The 22,077-nt window shown below is 40.0% G+C and overlaps 1 protein-coding gene across 2 annotated transcripts in view; it reads left to right on the forward strand.

Annotated features, from left to right (window-relative positions):
* The window catches only part of BACH2 (BTB domain and CNC homolog 2), a 204,197-nt gene extending 183,577 nt beyond the window's left edge, over positions 1-20,620 (forward strand). For both annotated transcript variants that reach the window (XM_048494309.1, XM_048494317.1), the window contains exons 4-6: positions 874-2,421; positions 11,193-11,399; positions 13,744-20,620. In XM_048494309.1, the coding sequence (XP_048350266.1) occupies positions 874-2,421; positions 11,193-11,399; positions 13,744-14,226 (2,238 nt within the window). In that variant the 3' untranslated portion in view covers positions 14,227-20,620. The remainder of the gene's footprint in view (positions 1-873; positions 2,422-11,192; positions 11,400-13,743) is intronic.
* Positions 20,621-22,077: the final 1,457 nt, after the last annotated feature.

Raw genomic sequence — 22,077 nt, forward strand, 5'->3', positions numbered from 1 at the left:
GTGAATTCCTAACACAGGATCCACTTCAATCATGTCATATATAAAAAATAGTCTTCTATAATCTCTTAACAACATGACTAAACAAGTATTCTTATTTCTTCAAACCAGCGGGTTAATATACTGGTATTGTATTGAACTGTGTGTTTTGAAACTGTAATCACCTTTTCACGCTGTGAGAGAACTGTGTGGTAATAAGGCCTTCTAACCAGCTTCAGCTACTCACTATCTAAATCCATTCAGAAATTCTAGTAGTCATGGTATGGTGGGTGAGAGGTTCATTCAGCTCTCCCATGATTACTGCTTCCTGTCTTTTTACCTGTGTTCATTATCCAAATTAAATGACATGCCCTTTCACTCAACATCCCTAGTTCTCACTATTGCTGTTGAATATTTATGCTGTCCTGTTCTCGAGTGCTTATAAAAATACATCCAGTTTCTTTGGAAACCTGTAAGCATTTTGGTAACAGAATGAAGTGTTTATTAAATGTAGATAATTGTCATTATACTAGTAGTGCATAGTTCGTTCTGCCTAATTTATGCATGGTTGGACTGAAGGGACTATGCACCCATTGAGACCTTTGCAACACCCATGAGCATCTGCTAATAGGGTGAATGCCATTTGACAAGTGCCAAAGAGTTCGTCATGCTGTCAATCAAGTACTGGAAGTAATGTTTAAATAATCTTGTAGTGTGAAGTATGCAGGCAGCATGAATTGCTGAAAGTAACTTCACTGCTGACTTGATGAAAGATTAACTATTACACTGTGGTATTTATGGACATTAGAGCTGTCAAGTTATTTAACTACACTTGAGGGGCTTGGGACAATAGCAGTGCTGATGGTAATGCTGGCAATTTCCCTGTTTTTTTTGCAGGTCACTGCCAGGGGATTTGGCCCATTGTTACAGTTTGCCTACACTGCGAAGCTGTTACTCAGCAGAGAAAACATACAAGAGGTCATCCACTGTGCAGAATTCCTACGCATGCACAACCTGGAGGATTCCTGCTTCAGCTTTCTTCAGACCCAGCTGCTGAACAATGAAGATGGCCTATTCCTGTGCAAAAAGGACCCTACCTATCAGCGAATGCATGAAGACGAGAATTCTGAGGAAGAAGAGGTAGAGACTATGGAATCTGAGACTTCCAAGATATCTTGTCCAAGGGAGCGAACACACCAAGAGCCCTTTAACTTTGAAACGGCCAATTCGGAAGTAGATAAAGAGGAGGGGATGCTGCCTGACTCTGCCCTGCTAAGAGACGACAAGGACAGTTTGGACAAAGAAGCAGTCACACGGTATCCCAGATACAAGAAATACCAGCTGGCTTGTACCAAGAATGTCTACAATACATCACACGTTAGTACCTCAGGTTTTGCAAGCACATTCAGCGAAGAAAGTTCTGGTGACAGCCTCAAGCCGGAGCTTGCTGTAGAGCAAATTAAAAGTGAGCCTAGGAGTGAGGAGAATGATGAGGAAAACATCACGCTTTGCCTCTCTGGAGATGAGCCTGACATCAGGGATAAAGAGGAGGATGTTGAAATGGAGCGAAAGCAGCCAAGTCCTACTGGAGCTGACAGGTCTAAGAGTGGTTCCTCTCCTTCCTGCTTAAGGTCTTTCTTCAATCGAACAAAAAACATAGACTTGGTTGACTTCCCCAGTACTTCCCAACAGCACTTTGCCAGGAGTCCAGCCTGCCCTTATGACAAGGGGCCAACTCAGGGTGATCACAAAGCTGATTATGTCCCTTTCACAGGGACTTATGGACTGTCCCAAGCTGTTCAGAAGGATGCTTCCAATTTTACAGTGGGATCGCCTCTCAGGGGTCCTGGCTTTGGTGAAGGTCTCTGTAAGCAGGAAGGTGAGGTGGACAGAAGGAGTGTTATATTTTCTTCAAACATTTGTGACCAAGTAAACACTTCAGTGCATTCATATTCTGGCGTGAGCAACTTGGACAAAGATCTCGCCGAGACTGTGCCAAAGGGTCTATGGGCAGGAAGTAGCCAATCACTTCCCACCTGCCAGACCTATTCTCACATTGGACAGGCAGCTGATCACTTGCCAGGACGGATGCGGCCTAACACCAGCTGCCCAGTGCCAATTAAAGTTTGCCCTCGTTCTCCTCCTCTGGAAACCAGAACAAGGACCTCTAGCTCATGCTCCTCCTACTCTTATGCAGAGGACGGCAGTGGTGGTTCTCCTTGTAGCCTCCCTCTGTGTGAGTTTTCATCTTCCCCCTGTTCCCAAGGAGCTCGATTTCTGGCCCCTGAGCACCAGGAGCCGGGCGTGATGGGAGATGGAATGTACAGCCAAGTCAGACCCCAGATAAAATGTGAGCCATCCTATGGAACAAACTCCAGCGATGAGTCTGGATCGTTCTCTGAAGCAGACAGTGAATCATGTCCTGTGCAAGACAGAGGACATGAGGTAGGGATCTGTGATAACGTACACTTATTAACACTTTATTGTGACCCATTCATGAAGCCTGTTATCTGAAATGGCCTTCACGCTTTTTGTGCACAAAGTTTATTCTATCTGTTTTGGATTTTGGGAGTCGTCATACTATAAGATTCAGGAAAGGCATATAACTGTTAACTCCTAAACACAGTTAGGAGATAATGAACAGGCCACATACTTGCACGCTCCTCCTTCTCATTTTGTCTAACTATAGTTGGCATTATATCTTGTACCAGTGTTTGCTCTAGGTGTGGTTAGTCTAGCCGAATGGTTCTCAACCTTCCTAATGCCACAACCCTTTAATATAGTTCCTCATGTTGTGGTGACCCCCAACCCTAACATTTATCCACCCTAACATTTATCCACTGATGGAGAACACTGATGCAGAAAGTCTCAGGCAACCCCTGTGAAAGGGTTGTTCGACCCCCAAAGGGGTCCTGACCCACAGGTTGAGAACCACTGGTCTAGCCATTGTTGCTAACTGTGGTTTGGCACCAATTGTAAATATCTCTGAAACTTTAAGGGGGGATGTCTGAAAAAGGGGAGATGAGAAGCACACACACACACCAGATACTTTTGATCTTTTAACCATTAGCCATTATTTAATAAACATAAAACCAAGAAGATTTTGCTGCAGAAACAGACCAAGTTGATGGATGGGAAAAAGCAAGGGATACACTGTATTCACACAGCATCACTAGGACTAGAAACCAAATTTCTGGAGAGTCAGTTTCTAGGAAAGTGCACCATTTTTTCCTGGTATTTTTCAGGTTTGAGAAACCCAGAAATTTTCAAGAAAGCTGAAAAAGCCAAGGTATTTTCAGATTTATTTAATCGGATCCTGAAAATTTCCAAGCCACCTTCAAGCAATGGCACAAATTTGAATGCTGAGCTTGGCTGAGTTCAGCTTTCAACTCTGCCCCAACTCTGTCTACGTGGGGTTTGGAGGCAGTGGTTCAGAGCTGACAGCAGAGCCAAGGAGGCTGGGGGTTTGTACTTCTCAAACAGCCACCCCAGATGCAGCATGGAGAGTGATGAGGTTTTCTTTGGATATTTTGAAATGTAGCATCAAAGTCTGCCCCCGCCCCTCCAACACACACACAATGAAAAACCTGAGGCATGTCCATCTCCTTCAGTAAACTGTTAGATTGCAGCTAGTGCCCGTGATGGGTGACATGAAATGACACAGTAATCTCACTTACGACTGCAACATGCAAACTTTGTCACCCCATTAAGAAAGCTCGATTTGCAAATTGGCATGTTCATTCCTCCTGGGACTGAAAGCACACACGCATACACACAGTCCTCCACAGACAAAAACTTTTTGGCAAAGAGAAGTTTATGCTCATGGAGAAAGATTTTTTATGGAAAAGTACTCAGACATGCCATTCATGTTGGTAAATTGAGCAGCCATAGGAGAGCTGAACCATCTGATACTTTTCAAGCAAGCTGTTTGGCTCTCAGTCTTAGAAAAAATGTACTGGTGAGTTTTTCTGGTGCATTCTGGCACACATTCGCATGCTATTTAAGATCACATATATTAACACATTGTGATTCCTTCAAACTGCCAGCGAGAGAGAGTGTGAGCCTACTACCAAAACCTCTGGTGTATATGGTACAAACATTTCTGTAACCATCACCCACAACTAGAATGATGATAAAAAGTTTCTGATATTCCCATTCTGTTAATGTGTGAATTTTGAGATTTTAATTTTTAGATCGAGTCCCAGAGTAATACTAATGTAATATATTACAGGGGGAAAATCCCAACATGCATTTCATGGTTTGATGACCCTGTATGCATTTGCCCCTTAAAGGCTTTGTTTTGACTTAATACTGCTTTCCTGTAGGCTGCAGAAAACCATGCAGAAACATGAGTTTGAAGTAATATGTGTAAACTATGTTAAAAGAGTAGAACATGAAAGATACTTCTAAATTATTTGTTGGCCAAGATGCATGAAAAAATGTGGAATAGAAAGATTATTTTTCCTCATGACTGATTTGGCCATAAAAGCTAACATTGTGTCAGTCATTTTAAACTATATGAGCAGCAGTGAGCCCCACCAATGGTGACTAACACCTCAACAACAGAATTTTATCCGTCCCTTCCCATCCAAAAGATGACCAACAACATAAGAAGCCACATTAGCTAAGTTTGTATTAAATTGTTCAATAATCAGATGAAACAAATGATAAAGGAAGCCACAGTATTCAAAGGGTAGCCTGACCCATAAGCAGCAGTAGCTTTCATAGAATCATAGAGTTGGGAGAGACCACAAAGGCCATCAAGTCCAACCCCCTGCCATGCAGGAATAGACAATTAAAGCACCCCTGACAGATGGCCATCCAGCCTCTGTTTAACAATCTCCAAGGAAGAAGACTCCACTACACTCCAAGGAAGTGTATTCCACTGTTGAACATCCCTGTCAGGAGTTATTCTGAATCTAGGTATTCCAAAACCTTCTGGAATACCTAAATCTATAATACAGTGAAAAGCAAGTAATGAAGGAACCGAACACACCTCCCATGGGACTGTTTCAGAAGCTATCTACCACCAGCAACAAGGCATCATATATGAACGCTCACTGTACCTCAGAAGAGCTGATAAGGAGAGAGGAGAATACAGATCAGATCCTTCACACCTAACCCAACACCTTATACTGTTCTTTTCTCCATTTTATCCTCACAACAACCTTGTGAGGCAGGTCAGGCTGAGAGTACGTGACTGGCCCAACATCACCTGATGAGGTTGCATGGCAGACTGATTATTTGATTCTGGCTCTGGCTCTGGTGAGCAGTCCGTCAAAGGCAAAAGCAGTCCTGCAAAAGGCTCTGCCCCCTTTCCCATTCTTTTACTGACAGAAATGAAGCCTAGTAAAATGACTGCCTGAAAGCAGTAGAGTAAAAATTCAGATGGCTCTCTGTGTGTGCTCATATTCATGCACACACTGTATACAAAGGGCCCAGTTTCCAGTATAGTTCAGTAATACCAATGGAGCTACACAATCTTAGCCTCTCCATGCCATTTAACAGAACAGTGTATAAGTTGTAAACACTGTTTAATCTCCTTTATTTTCCCATAATAATAACTGGAACTGCTCAGCCAGAGTAATTTGTTATTATGACTAACTTCCCTAGCTCTTAGGAATGCCAGCACTTAAAACAGCTGGCATTTGGGATTAAGACAATTTATATGACCTGCCAATTCCTTACTTATTAACCATGTGCAAGTGACTTGACATGCGCAGATACCCACATACTGTTGTTTGTAACTGACCTGGGGACGCACGTGCACATGGCAAGCAACATGGGCGAAGTGGTTTTCTCCATGCTTGTGATTTCAGCCCCACTATCTCAGACCCTCTTTGGACAAGCTAATGTGTTTTGGCGTGAGTGAAGTTATTCGCAGTAATTCAGCTTGCCAACATAAATGGCACCAATGTATTATAAGTAGTTAACCATGTGGGTAGCTGCAAGCATGAATTGGTCCTTATTTCATACAAGCTTCCTAGCTGGTAATTTAACTCCACCAAGTGTGTACAGAATTGCAAGACGGGGGGAAAGTTGGATGTGTGACTGCTTTTTTGGTTCAACCAGGAGTAATTTGATTGGACAGAAGGCCACCTTTACATGTCACTGTCTGGTAAATGGTGACACGTCTGGCATGGTATAGTGGAATTACCATGAATGTATAACTCCTGTGTGCTAGAGGTGCACACATGGAGAAGATCCCTATGTACTTAACAAAGGTGGATGAAATCTGGTGGATGAAATCCTCTTTTTAAAACGATAGCTTTGCCTGACAGGAAACTCTGGCCACATTTTATGCTACATATACATAGCCCTGCCAAAAATGATGGATTCCTGGTTCTCGAATGAGTTTTATTTCATACTTTTTCATTTGTTGGCGAGGAAGCTTAACCAATCTATCATTAGGATGTGTCAGATACAACACAGGTTTACTGTGAATAGCAATGACATTAGAAGTGGAGAGGCAGTTGTACTTGTCTAGACTTGAGGATTTATGAAGTGCATGTTTTGCAGGATACTTTGTTGTGATTTAGAAAAAAATATATAGCCACAGAATAGTTCAGTGATTTTTTTAAAAATCTAGATGCTAATAAATGCACAGCTGTTAATTGTGCAGCATTTAAATGAAAGCTCCTTTCTTGAGGCAGTTGTTTGCTATCTGTAACAGAACACTGAAATCACAAAGCCTAGGCAGTCTTCGGTTTGAAAATCTCACTTCCAGTTGTTCATGGATTACAAGATTCAACTTGATCACAGTTCTGAGTGTCCTTTTTTTTTCAAGCATGGTATTTTTATTTACGGTCTTCGACCAAAGCATTTACAATACAATTTAAAATAAACCAACTTAGAACCTTCTTAACTAATATAAGATACAATTAAAATAATACTCCTGCGTATTTCAACAGCCAAGATGACCAAAACTTATAATGGTGTTTCTCAGTATCTATTTAAAAAGCCACTTCACCCTATTTCTCATTGTTCTTTAAAAATTATTAAATTTACACAAGTAAACACAAAATCTTGCAACTGATGATGTAATATTAGGGTCTGTTCCCTGAAGTAACCTTCTTAATATATATTTGTTATTATTACCAGCAAATCTCTTTAATTTCGGACCCAATGTATCTTTATGACGCTCTTCCAGCAAAGGACACCTGAAAAACATATGTTCCATCATATCGATCTCTTTTAATGGACAACCACATAGTCTTTTTTTCTTGGCTATTGAACAGGCCGGTTTCAGAGAAGGTAGATCAGCTATAGACCATTGTTTGGTGGTGTAACATCTTCTGGAGAAGTATGGGTCAAAGAAAGACACAACCCTGTATGCAGCATTTTTAGACTTGAGATCTGCTTTCGATACTGTATCTAGAGAAAGATTATGGTATAAACTCCAAAACAGCTCTATAGATAAGTGATAGAGTCTCATGCAAATTTTGTACAAGGACACCTTTCTTAGAGTCAGATGCACTCGTGAAGATCACCTGACTGAACCTGTAAGAACACACAGAGGTGTGAGACAAGGCTGTGTGCTTGCTCCGCTATTGTTCGCTTTCTACCTAAATAATATAGTAGATGCTCTGAAAAATGTAAGATTCCACCCCCCCAAAATGGCAAATCACCATATCCCAGTTCTGTTGTATGCCGATGACACGGTAGTCCTGTCAACAACATTTATAGGAATGAAAAGAGCCCTTTTGGAATTGTCCAGCTATTTTATTGAAGAAAAATTAGAAATAATTTTCAAAAAACTAAAAAAGCATTGTATTTAGAGTACACTCACTGTACCTCAAGGTCTTTTAATGTTCGATTCTCAAAAAAATTAACTTTCCATAATGAAAAAAATGGACAAGGCTCTACTAAAATAGTCACTTAGCCCAGCATTTGGTCTTCAGCCAATCTAAAATAAAAGCAATAATGTCCGCTGTGAGAACTCTCTGCTTTTACTTCGAGGGAAGGAAGATGGTACTAACAGTGTAATGCTTTGGAATGCTATAAATAGTTCATACCAATGATCTGCATCCCTGAGCTCTACTTAGCTACAGCGGTCATTTCAGTGTATTCGGGGTTAAAATCTTAAGGCTTTCCTTAGATCAGGGTCTGCAACCTGAGGCTCTCCAGATGTTCATAGACTACAAATCCCATCAGCCCCTGCCAGCATGGCCAATTGGTGATGGGAATTGTCTGGAGAGCCGCAGGTTGCAGACCCCTGCGGATAGTTTCCACAAAGGAACAGGCTTGTGTGCTTCATCCACTATCAGTGTAGCTGTTGATACAGTGTAGTGGCAGAGGGACTTCCACATGGCAGGTTTTCTCACAGTTTCCCTGTTCCCAGCAGCAGCCATTTCCTCTCTCCCGGGCTACTGGTGGCCATTTTTTAATAAAAATTAGTGATTTTGTATTGTTATATCAGTCAGTATACCATTATAATAATGTGTGGTAGTGGGTAGCTGAAACTTTTTGTGGGTAAAAAACATCCCCTGGAGAGCCAGTGTGGTGTAGTTGTTACGAGCACGTGAATTCTAATCTGGAGAACCAGATTTGATTTCCCACTCCTGAGTGGCTGAGGCTTATCAGGTGAACCAGACATGTTTCTGCACTCCTACGTTCCTGCTGGGTGACCTTGGGCTAGTCACAGTTCTTCAGAACTCTCTCAGTTCCACCATCTCACAAGGTGTCTGTTGTGGGGAGAGGAAGGGAAAGGAGCTTGGACACCACCTGGAGTCTTTTTATAGGAGAGAAAGGTGGGGTATAAATCCAAAATCTTCTTATTCTTATTCTAAATAATGTCCCATAAAGTCAGCAACCATCACACACATACAGAAATGAAGTGTTGAGAGACCTATGTTTATGGCTGTAATTGAGCTGTTAAAGCCCTGCTTGGAAGAAGGGTTCCATTATTCTAAAGAAGGTACAGAAGCTCTTTCCCCAAATCATTAGTTTATGCTTATAAGTGAAACCAGGTGACATCACAGGCAGTTTATTCAGGTTCAGTAGAGGACCTTGGTTTGCTAGTAGAGCAGAAGCTTTCATGTTCAGTCCCTGACATTTCCAGTTAAAAGGATATCAAGATATTTCTCTCCCTGAAACTCCAGAGCTCTGCTCCCAGCACAGTAGCCAGTGCTGTGATGGGTGGACCAAGATATGAATAGGTATAAAGCAGCAAAATGTATTGACCATGAAAAGCCCATGGAAGCCTTCAGAGAATCACCACCTAGGTATTATGCTTGTGGTCCAAAGGGTATATCAAGGAAAACAAACATGTTCATATGATTACTCATTAGACTATAAACATGATAGTCTATATCATATCAAAAGTCAGCCTCTGTGTATGTAAACCGAGTACTGATATCGGTGGCATACCACAGTAAGCTGACAGGCGGTAGGATGGATTTTGATGTGTTGCCATCTTCATGGACAAGCATGATGATGAAATCCTCCTCATAGAATGTGTGAAAAGATGTCATCAATTTATTTCCAAGGTTTGGCAAGACAGATAAACGTGATATCAGAGTGCAGAAGGAGCAGAACAAAATAATTACTCACATGCTGTCTTATATAGAGGAAATGCATGGTTGTGAATGCACACCTGAATTTTCTGCATTAAAGACAAACAAAAAGATTTGTGTCAACTTCTAAAGTTGTTCTTACATCGATGTTGTGTACTGTTACGTATGTGATAGGTACACATCCAAGTTATTAAAGCCCACATTCAAGTATCCAAGGACTCTTTCCTCAACAATCTGGTCTGGCTGGAGGAGATAAAGGCTTTTTATTTTTCCCCATAGTTAAGCATAGGTTATCCTATTAGTGTCTGCTGCCACCTTTTGGTCAACACATATACTTACACATGATGCACCCCAGAGTTAGGCATAATTGATGTGTTAGCAAAAAAGACAGAAGATACTAATAGGGTCATTACGGCATGACATCAGACTATATGAATTTCCTTGCTGGATTACTATTTAGTTGACCATACTATTTCTAACAGTAGCCTACCAGATATCCTGTGTAAAGTGTAAATAGAGCATGGTGAGGAGGAAAAAAAGTTGTAGCCAAAATATGGGCCTACACAACAGCCAGAACAAAACAAAAAAACCAATGTAACATATTTTGTTAGAACAATGAAATACAAAACATTGGGATGGATCCTACCTCTATGTAGCCATTCCATTAAGCAAAATTTATAAACTGAAATATTTATGCCTCAACTTTCTTTTGGTTCATGCTTGAAGCCTTGCTCTAATTTAAGTAGGCTTTTCATGGGAGAAGGGCTTCTAAAAGGATGATTGGATCCACCCCATCATACAAGCTTCTGAGTTCTCTGGAACTCTTGGTTAGGCCTGATGTTAACAAAATACGTAAAGATTTTTTAATAAACCCACACAATTTTTCCAGGTGATTATCTTAAGACCTGGGCTTGCCAGCATTTGGGGTAAGAAGCTGTGGATGCTTCTGAATTCCTCCCAGTGGTAGATTACAGCACTTACAAACTGGGAAGAAGTAGACCACAGTGGAGAGCAATCTATTTGGAAAAATAAAATGATAATTGCGGCCCATCTCTTGCGACTTAGAGATATACTGCTACTGACCACAGGTCAGTTTTGTTTTCATGGCTAATATCCATTAAAAACTTATTCTCTATGAATAAGTTGAATCCCTTTTTTAAATTGTCTGAGCCTGTGACCATCACCATAGATTAGAAGAGTGAATGGCGAAAATTAATTACACATTGTTTGAAGAACTGTTTCTTTTTCTCTTTCCTGAACTTTCTGCTATCTGTCAGCTATTTTGGGAGACCTCAAAAACTCCAGCACTATAAGAAGATTCTCTTTTCTACATTATTCATAAGTTTATAAACCTTTATCATGGTACCCTCTTTAGATTAGGTGCTGTAGTATGCTAATTATTTTTATTTTTATTCTTTTCTGCACCTTTTCCAGTTATAAAGGGATATTTTTTTCTAAATGAAGCAAGCAGAACTATGCATGGTGTTTAAATGTGCTTAAGTTCCATGGGTATGTAGTATCATAACACTGGGAAATTTATTTGCATTCCTTTTTCTGTCAATCCTACCACTGACTTTGTCTTTTCTGTCCCTGCAGGATACTGATGAAATGATTGATTGTCTGTTGTGCAGATTGAGAGTGTGCTGTCCTCCTGTTAGATAATAAAGCAAGCTACCTTTTGCTTTCTCTTGTGTTGTTCAGGTGAAACTTCCATTTCCTGTCGATCAAATCACAGATCTTCCAAGGAACGATTTCCAGATGATGATAAAGATGCACAAATTAACCTCAGAGCAATTGGAATTTATCCATGATGTTCGGCGGCGCAGTAAAAACCGGATAGCAGCTCAACGCTGCCGCAAAAGAAAACTGGACTGTATTCAGAATTTAGAATGTGAAATCCGCAAGTTGGTGAGTTTAGTGAAACATTGGGACACACTCCCATGAAATGACCCTTCTTTGTCAGCTGGTCATGCTGACAACCAAATGCAGTGAAGTGGTAGTAATCCACAAAGTAGTGATCCTGACATGTCCTTGCTTCTCCTCTGCATCACTTCTGACCCCGTCCGCACTCTTTCCTTATCCAGTTGCTAGTTCTCATCTTGTTTTGACCTCTCTCTTTCTACCCATCTATTTGTCACTTTTTCACATTTCCGTCTGCCCCTTTCTAGGCCCCTGTTTTCCACTTCAGTCTGTTCATCTTCCACCCTTACTTCACGCCATTCCTCCAAGTACCTTTGGTGTTCTAAAGACCGTGGCAGGCTAGAAAGGAGGTCGTGTAGTGCTGAGATTGGCAATGAGAGGAAGCTCAGCTGCCACTTGAACAGTCTGCCACAGTGGTCACAGCTTATGTGGCAGCAGGCTCTCAGGGCACACCTCAGGAAAGCATTTACTTGATGTTCTTCCATCACAACAAGCAGCTTCACTGCTAGCAGAAGGGAAGGGAAACAAACCCACAGTGCAAAAAGTGAGAATAAATATAAGGGGATGTATTGTTGAACACTTTCCCGCCAGAATCAACTGGCTGTTGTGGGCTTTCTGAGCTGTGTGGCTGTGGTTTGGTAGTTTTTGCTCCTAAACTGGTTGCCAGTGCTAAAAAAGCCAAAACCAAACACCAGGAATATTCAAATGCAGCTGCAAATGAACTCCACCCGGACACATCCTAATGCAAAATGCATATGCACTTCGACTGCAAATGCAGTCGTAAATGTGATTGCAAAGCAGTTGTGAATGTAAATTTGACTGCAAATACAAATGTAACTGCAAATTCACTCCACCTGGACACATGTAAACGTGCCTCATCTGTGAGGTGGACAGAGCGTATACCCACCACACAATCACTCCACACTGTGCCGCGGAGAGAAACACATCTTAAAGTGACATTCCTTTGAAGATGCCAGTCATAGATGCAGGCAAAATGTTGGGCACAAAAACTATGACACCTCAGCCACACAGCCTGGAAAAGCCACAGCAGCCAAATATGAGAAGATCTGGAAAAGATGAGGAAAGAAAAGAAGTACAGTATAGTGACCTGAGTGTTAGACTAGGATCTAAGATATTGCTGGGCAATCTTGAGCCACTCACTCTAAACCTAACCTACCTTACAGTGATGGTGTCCTTACAAAACAGAAAGGTTTTCTGTTTCCAAAGTCCTCCTGCTCTTCTTCTTCTTTTCTTAAATTCACAGGATCACAGTGATTCCACTTGACTATTTATATATTTTATTGCTCACAACTCATTAGTATATAGTTTTTCAGGTATTTCCAATGTGATATAGCTGCAGCTGAGCTCTGTGCTAGATTGACTCACAGATATGCTGACCAGATTGCGGGCCAAGAACTCATACCAATGGGAGAGGAGGAAGTGTGATGGTCTGTGGGAGCCTATTGCAATTTATCCATAGTGTAGAGACAGGAAAAAATTATTTTTTAACAGCTAAAATATCACACTTATTGATGTTTCAGTTCTAGCCATATTTTATATGCTCAAGCATTTTCTGTCTTTTTTTCTGAAATGCAATAAAATACAAGCAAAAAGCAATTTAATGGGTTTATTGAACTTGTGTGTGCAGCAAATAAGGTGCATTTTTGTTAGCGTACTCTATTAGATGAGGAGTTTCAAACAAGAGCACTAATGATATTGCACCAATGTTTGTCATGATCTTTAACAGTTCTGACAGCTGATGCAGATGCATGTAAGCTGGAGAAACAGAGCATGGGTGACTCGTACATTTGATTCCCCACTTCTGCTCTGCGGTACACAGCATGACACTAAAGTATTGGGCAGTGCAAGATCTGTTAGTCTCTAAGAACTTGTGGACCTCACCTACAGATCAGTTTACCAGTCACACTGTAAGGTTCAGATTAGGCAGAAATCCGATCTGTGAGGTGCCTTTGTCTTAAGTCTCCCATTTGCTGCATAATTCAGAACCATTTCACAGAATACCACATGATAGAATTCTAGACTGGATTGCCACAGTCTTAAGGCACAGGTCATGTTTTGGATTGTTATCTGTCCCTCTGGCACTAATGATTCACTCTCTGCATTGCAGTAAACTGGGAAGAGAGCTACACTAAACCTTTCTCCCTCACATCAGAAATATCATTCCTCCTGTCTGCCCTCTGAAACCTTACTGAACTTTACCACCTCATTCTGTGGAAGTTTGGATAGGTTCTGTCTGGCTACAGAGCTCTAGAAGAAAGGTGTAAAGAATACTTCTCTGACATTAATGCCTCCTTTCCCTGCCTCCTTTCAGGTTTGTGAGAAGGAAAAACTCCTGTCAGAAAGGAACCAGCTGAAGGCGTGCATGGGAGAGCTGTTAGATAATTTCTCCTGTCTTTCCCAAGAAGTGTGTAGGGATATGCAGAGCTCCGAACAGATCCAAGACCTACACCGATACTGCCCTATTCTCAGGCCTATGGATCTACCAACAGCAGTCAGTATCAACTCTTCACCAGCCAGAGTGGAGCAAAACATTGTAACATCGCAGTGTGTTGGGGAGAGCTTGCAGTGCTGTTCAGAGCAAAGCCCCGTGCAGCAGTTAGGAGCTCACTGGCTACCTAACAACATTTCCGACAAGTGCGTTGCAACTAGAGTACTGGATGGAGCTGACCAAGGTACTTACTCTGAGCAGGAGCTCCCTCTAGAGCAAAATAACCAAACGGTGACGGTGGACTTCTGCCAGGAAATGACCGATAAATGTACGACAGATGAGCAGCCTAGGAAGGAGTACACCTAGTGGTTGGTAAACCTTTACATCACATCTTCAGTCAGCCAGTGGCCACGTTGGTTTGTTGTCTAGATGGAAGAACATATTTGGTGCACACTACAGTGGTCTTAGCAGCAATACTGTTTTTAAGTATTCCCTTCTCTCTACAAGCGGGAGATTGATTATCTTCTTCACTATGGTGCTATCCCTTGTTCAGTCAGGGGAACAAAAGCAGTGGCAACACTGTCTTTTTTATTATTATAGTTGTTGTTGTTATTGTATTTTTAATTTCAATATTCAACAGGGATGGACATAACACCTCTGAGGACCCAAACGCAGCTTTTTTTCTCAGTGGCCCATGTCACAAAACCCTAACTCAGGAATTTCCTCTGAATGTTCAATTTTTCATTGAAGACAGCTTCTTTACACATCAAAGTTTTATAGCTAAACTGTACATACTATATATAGTATATTAAAATATATATCCATATGCAAAAAAAAAATCCCTGCATGCCTCAGTTTTTTCTCATTAAAAAACAACTGGAACGTTTTCATTTTTATTGTATAAACAAGTTCCAACATTCCTTTTATTTTTTGGTCCTTGATGATCGAAACGGTTTGTAATGGTTTTAAATATTTCCCCCTCACTGCTCTCAGTTCACAGTTCAGCAATATCATTCAGTTTGTACTTATTTATATAGTTTTAATGTTGGAAACTTATTCGAGATTTTTAATATAAATGGCATTTGGGGCTCAGCTGTCTGGGGGTTTTTTTGTGCCAGTTGAGCAACATGGATTTAATTCTAATTTTCTCGCAGATACTGTACAGCATTGGTCAACTTTGCCACTTGCACTGAGTTTTGGATCAAACCTCTTTTCATATATGAAGTTGTGACTTCAGTATAACTCATATACTGTATTCTTTGCTTCCTTTTTTTGAACTATCCTCTTATGTAAAATAAGGAGAAAAACAACACTCAGGAGATGGCTATGTAGGGAAATCTTGCCAAATATGGAAATTGCCCAATAGTGTTGATTGGGTATTTTCTGTATTCTTTATTATTATTTTTTCAGTCTCCCAAACCAAATTTAAAATAGCTGCTTTTTTAAGAATGAAAGAGGGATTGGTATTTGTTGAGTAAGTTTCAGTGTTTAATACGATACCATGAAAATCATTCAGTGGCCAGTGTGTGTTGTTGAGGTTGAGACCCATAGCTCAAGGCCAGGTGCATTTACATCAATGAATGCCATTCCATAATCCCAAGTGAAGTTTCAGTTAAGCTTCCTTATGCAGTTCTTACTTATTCAGGTAGTACTAGCACTGTTAGTCCATGGGAACAGCTCTACTGGCTTCTGTTTATAAATCCAGTCAGTACTGTTGTATGTTGGTATTCCTTACTTTGCTTCCCATTTACACTGGCATCAAATTAATCTTATTTCAGACCCTTTGAAGTATAAGAAATGGTCCACATAAGAGGCCCTTCCAGAATTGGGACTATCACAGAGATTTGTAAAAGTTTAAAACACTGCATTTCGACAGAGAGAAATAATTCCCTGAATCATGATGCAAGATTGCCTCCGTTCACAGTTATTGTCTTTGGTACAGATCAGCTTCTGACTCGTAGATCATTGCAGTAGTTTCAAGCATACTGAATTTTTATTTACAAATGTTCACATAACTCTTAGCTGATTCTCTTAATGATTGTGGAAAACATCCTCTGTTCAGAGATAACATGGACAAAAAAATTTCTAGAGGCAGGCACAACACATCAGGACTTTTTTCTGCACATACTGAAATGAATAAGAATTGCACAAGAGAAATGCTTTTGCACAACTGCTATTTATTTCAAAAAAAAGACTTGTGCAGGTAGACTTCCTGGTAGATTGTGACTTTTAAGTGACTTTTGACTTCTCTGTCTTAATTGTGCCTGGGTGCTTTGAGGAATATTTTCTGATGTCACCCATGGTTTACAAATCGGTACTATTCACCTTCATTGCATATTGAATGGTAGCTCAGACCAAGCTGTTCCTTTTAACAGTGTGTTCCTTCATGCTGATGTTTACACTAAACGTCAGCCTGCATCACATTTTCTAGCGAAGGAATCAAGCTCATTCTCTTAGTTGTGTTTTCTTTATCTTTCAGTTTGAATAGACAGTTTGCCAGTCCGGCAGCCTCCCTCAGACCAGGAGGGTGTATACAGTGCATGTGCCATGGTTACTTACTGGGGGGGGGGGGGGTTCTTCTGTAGGTTGAAGATGCTATATTTTAAAATATATATATTATATATATATAATTTAAGTATTAACCATTTCTGTAAAAAAATAAATAAAAACTATCTCTTAACTATTTGTATATTTATATATGTCATATGGATGCTAGTATAAGCTGTAGGATAACGTTTGGCACCAGGATAAGAAGTCCTTGACTTGCTTTGAAAGCATAGCTATTTAATTATATTGGAACCTGCAACCATTTCATGCAGGAAACAGAAGCTCTTGGGGGGGGGGGTGAGAATATGGGAGGTGGGTTGTTTTGTAATCAGTCGACGTTGCAAAGCACTTCTGTGATTTGCAAAGAGATCCTACTTCTGTGAGAGACAGTAATGGAAGCTAGAATTTTAAAGCTACATGTGAATTGCATTACAGATTCATAGCCAGGGTTTGTCATTTTGGGATTTTTTGTTGTAATTCAGCTGACAGTATTTTTTCAGATGTATTTTTCTGTTGCCTTTTTTATTTTAAGTGACCTCCTATAGCTAGTTGTGATTTTTATGGGTATTCAACCAAGTCTGAACTAGCTTTCTGACATGAAGATTTATCATCATAACCAACTCATGTGCAACTGGTACTTTTGACCTCATTACAATGGTTCAAATGTAATCAACAGAACATATTGTTCTACAGCTATTGTATTGACCTGGCTCTGTCATTGGTGCTGGGCCTCTCTCTACTGTTTCCTTCTGTTTTGTTTTGTTTTAATGGAAAATGTTTTAATTTTTAAAAACCACTGCTCAAATAAGTCTATTGTTTGAAACCGTTTAGGATGTTTTGAGTTTGACTGTTCACCATTTAGAAGTGGCTAACTTTTATATCTTCTTCCTCAGACTATGTATTGTGATGGTTCTTTGAAACCACATGTGGCTCTTGAGTTAACTTCCAGGGAAACATTTAACAGAATTTGTTTCAGATTTGGACATAAAATTGGTGTATACGAATTCAGTTGGGCTGGAGAGGGAATAAAATAACTGACCAAAACTCTGATCTTAAATAAAAATGACGTCTGCATTGTACAATAATGCAAGGGGAGAAGATATTTCTTTCTTTCATGGATTGTGGGTCATAATTCATGAAGGAATTGATGGTTTTGTCTTGGTTTGGAACTGTTGCTGGACATGAGCTGCTTTTGCACTGACACAGACAGAATATAGGATGTTTGCATTTGGCCATGTCCTATCTGCAACTACTCCTTTTTTTATTATTTGCCTTCGCTATATTTTGTATTACCAGGAAACCTCATTTCATTTAGGCTTCTTCTGCTCTTGTCAGGTGAATACACACTATGTAATATATTTGTTTCTCTGTGTTATCTTGGGGGTGCCTTGAATACAACCGAAGTTCATTGCAACCTGATTCTGGAACAAATAGCTAGTAGAAAAATTAAAGAATCAATGAAGTTACAAAGTCAATATTTATGTCCCAGACCTAACGTATGATGACTCAGGCGTCAGCATTTGATGCTGCAGGATAAAATTATTATTTTATATATTGTACAATTAAATTATTCAATGTCTTTCTAAGGATATATGCTGCTTTTAAAAATGCACTATTTTTTAATCTAATCCATGTATTTTTGTTCCCAAGGAAGCGCAAAAAAATGTCATTGGAAAAGCAAACCACTGTGATTAGTATTCCATCTGCTAACTTTTTAAAAGGGAGAGTGGAAGCTAGACAAACTTAGAGAAACCCATTCTGCTCAGAATGTCAGGGGCTAGCAAATTACATTTAACATATGGCCAGTTTTGTAATTTCAAAAGCTTCCGCTGAAATTTGGGGAGCATATTTACATAGGCAGTTAGTTTTAAAAAGCTGAACCTTTTATAGTCACAGGGTTAGATCCAATGCCTTGATCTGCTTACACAAGTGGCATTCTGGTCACATGAGATGCTGTTTCCAAAGGTCCACTTACTTCCAGGAGCAGGGTGGGGGAGGACAAAAATTATGTTCCCCTAACAGGGCATCCATTACTTTCAGAGCAGTGTGGTAACTGGCAAGTGTGATTACTCTGTCAGTTGATCACTTTAATGAAAAAAAATCTTCGTGGAACCTGTTTTTTCCTAGAATTTCATGAAGAAAAAAGTTGTTTTGTGCTAGATGGAATGTGGAGAACCATCATGACAACATCCATGTTGGAATTTTAAATTGAATATGCTAGAATCAGAGTAGGAGAATTTTAAGGCTTTAAGAAAAAAGTATGGTAATCGCATTCCAGAAGCATTATCACTTTTTCACTGATGCCCTATAACACAAATGTATGTCTGTTTTTTAGATCATACATGTAAGTTTAGAAGGTAGAGCATACTTTAAGCATCAGACCCCATAAAACTATGAAACTTTGTTCCAGTCAATCCAGTTCAAACTCATTAATCCCAACAGCCAGCTTTTGCAAAATTAATCATATTTGATGTTTTTGTAATTTAATTACATGATATCTTTAATATGCGCACCTTTTAAAATTACGTTTAAAAGAGATGGGTGGGGTTCTAGGTGTAGCCTAAGGGAGACCTGTGGAAGCTAATTTCTATCTACAGAACAAAAATCAGTGTGCATAATTTTGCTTGTTTATACTGTGTATATTTATAATATTTGAATTATTTTATGACTCAGGCATCACGTGATGCTGCAGAATAGAGATGTACATGTCCATATATTAAGTCCATTCAAACACTTTATGTATATTAAAAATCTTTTGGTTGGTGGATTGTAGATTGCTACGAATAAATTATTATAATTTTTTCTGTAAGTTAAAGCATCATTACTTGCAATGTAAAAGAATTACTGTAGTTTCCTACACTCCACCAATGTTATGTTGATCAAATTCAAACTAGTGATATGTGTTTGTTTTAAATTATAACGCTCCTACGGTTCTACCACTTTTCTGGTGGGGAGTAATTATTCACATTTCCTCTCAAATGTAGAAGTGAACAATTACTATTATTATCACACGCCTTATTAACTTTACTACATCAACCCTTTTACAGAGGTCCAGTTTACATTCAAATTTAGTCACCTATGCAGTTTAGCAATTGATAAGGAAATATACGCAACCTGATCCTATATAAGCTTACTCAGAAGTAAATCCCACTGAGTTTGGGGTTTATTTTCGTTTGGATGGGACTGCAGCCTTAGAAACTGAAGAAACTGTAAATTGTTTTGGTCAAAAACTGACTTCTGTCACTTCTCAGAACTTGAAAATGCTTCTACAGTTAGTGATCCCTATTATGTCTCGAAAGCCTTGGGAATCAGAAACTCGGTCCAAGATTTTCCAGAGCGCTCTTTTCTTAACAGGTTAGTTCACATGTGGATGCCAACCTGAAAATCTGGGATTCTTCCACCCATTTTGTTGCATTGAAAGTGAATGCTTTTATATTTGCAGAGTTCAAAAATAATTTTGCATGATTCAGAAACGTATTTACTACTTGCAATAGGACCGGAGTGTCTGGATCCCATCAATCAGTAGAAAATATGCTACTCGTTTTGGAGACTGTTGGATGTTTGATTTTTGCTAATTCAATTTGAGGGTCAGCTGTTGATTTCAAGGGTGGAGAGCACCCCAGGAGTTTGTTCCAGAACCAGTGAGATACAAGAGCACCTCTACTATATGCCTTACAAACTTCAGAGGCCATATTCAAAACAGGGTTTTTATCAGTGTATGCAAGGGGATTCAACCCCTCTTCTCTTCCTCCCCAGGTCAAACAGTATGGACAGTTTTCACACATATCTACCTGTATAATCCTCTGTACCTCTCATAACTGGTCAATGACTGTAACAAGTTGCATCAGGTGTTTTTCTACATACTTTTTACACAGATTCTATGCGATTAATGTAACTTAATTCAATGCATCATTTTATTGTAATAGTTATTAAGCTTGTCTATTATTTTTTTCTAGGTGACTGTGGTTTCTTGTGATTTTTATTGTACAAATGAAATGGCTGTTGATGCTTACTCCTTGTTACTAAGAATTTTTACCTTTTTGGAAAAACAGCATTGCTATGAACTAATAAATTTAAGACTTCATTTCCTCATTGTAAATACAGTATCGTGGAAAAAAACCCCTTTCCATTCATTTGAATTGATAGTGTTAACTGAATTTTGTCTAGACACCATTTCTGTTGATGAAATAAAGACATATCATTATGTATTGTAGATCTGCTGCTTCTGAAGTTAATGTTGTACAATACCTTGAAATCTGACTATGGTACCAAATCTTGTATTAGATGTAATTGGGCTGAATCTAACTAGAACACTGTAAATAGTTCACAGGTTTTCCTACCAGTACTCCAATACTTTGCATGCATTGTCCTTATCCTGTCTGTCACTTGAAAAACACCAGGACATAACAGAGCACAGCACTACCTGAACATAAGAACATAAGAACTAGCCTGCTGGATCAGACCAGAGTCCATCTAGTCCAGCACTCTGCTACTCGCAGTGGCCCACCAGGTGCCCTTGGGAGCTCACATGCAGGATGTGAAAGCAATGGCCTTCTGCTGCTGCTGCTCCCGAGCACCTGGTCTGCTAAGGCATTAGCAATCTGAGATCAAGGAGGATCAAGATTGGTAGCCATAGATTGACTTCTCCTCCATAAATCTGTCCAAGCCCTTTTTAAAGCTATCCAGGTTAGTGGCCATCACCACCTCCTGTGGCAGCATATTCCAAACACCAATCACACGTTGGAAGTGAAGGAAGTGTTTCCTTTTTTATTGAGTCCTAATTCTTCCCCCCAGCATTTTCAATGAATGCCCCTGGTTCTAAGTATTGTGAGAAAGAGAGAAAAATTTCTCTCTGTCAACATTTTCTACCCCATGCATAATTTTATATAGACTTCAATCATATCCCCCCCTCAGACGTCTCCTCTCCAAACTAAAGAGTCCCAAACGCTGCAGCCCTTCTCCCTCATAAGGAAGGTGCTCCAATCCTTCAATCATCCCTCGTTGCCCTTCTCTGCACTTTTTCTATCTCTTCGATATCCTTTTGAGATGTGGCTGCACCAGAACTGAACACAGTACTCCAAGAGATGCGGTCGCATCCACGGCTTTATATAAGGGCATGACAATCTTTTTTGCAGTTTCTTATTATCAGATTCCTTTCCTAATTATCCCCAGCATGAGAGTTTGCCTTTTTCACCGGGCTGCCAAATGCATTTGGAGTTTAGACATTCCCATGGAACTATCAACTAAGACGCCCAAATCCCACTTTCCTGGTCTGTGACTGATAAGCACTGACCCCCTGTAGCGTGTATGTGAAGTTTGGATTTTTTGCCCCTACGTGCATCACTTTACATTTTGCTACATTGAACTTTGCATTTGCCATTTCTAGAGCCCACTCACCTAATTTATCAAGGTCCGGCTTGGAGCTCTTCGATGACTCCTTTGTGGTTCTTACCACCCTACATAATTTGGTATCATCTGCAAACTTAGCCCACCACACTACCCACCCTACTTCCAGGTCATTTATGAATAAGTTAAAGAGCACTTTGGTCCCCAAAACGGATCCTTGGGGGACACCACTCCCTACATCTCTCCATTGTGAGAACTTCCCATTTATACCCACCTCCTTTGTTTCCTGTTCCTCCAACCAGTTTTTTAATCCATAGGAGGACT

Source organism: Sphaerodactylus townsendi, linkage group LG01, assembly GCF_021028975.2.
Source record: "Sphaerodactylus townsendi isolate TG3544 linkage group LG01, MPM_Stown_v2.3, whole genome shotgun sequence".
Lineage (NCBI taxonomy): Eukaryota > Metazoa > Chordata > Lepidosauria > Squamata > Sphaerodactylidae > Sphaerodactylus > Sphaerodactylus townsendi.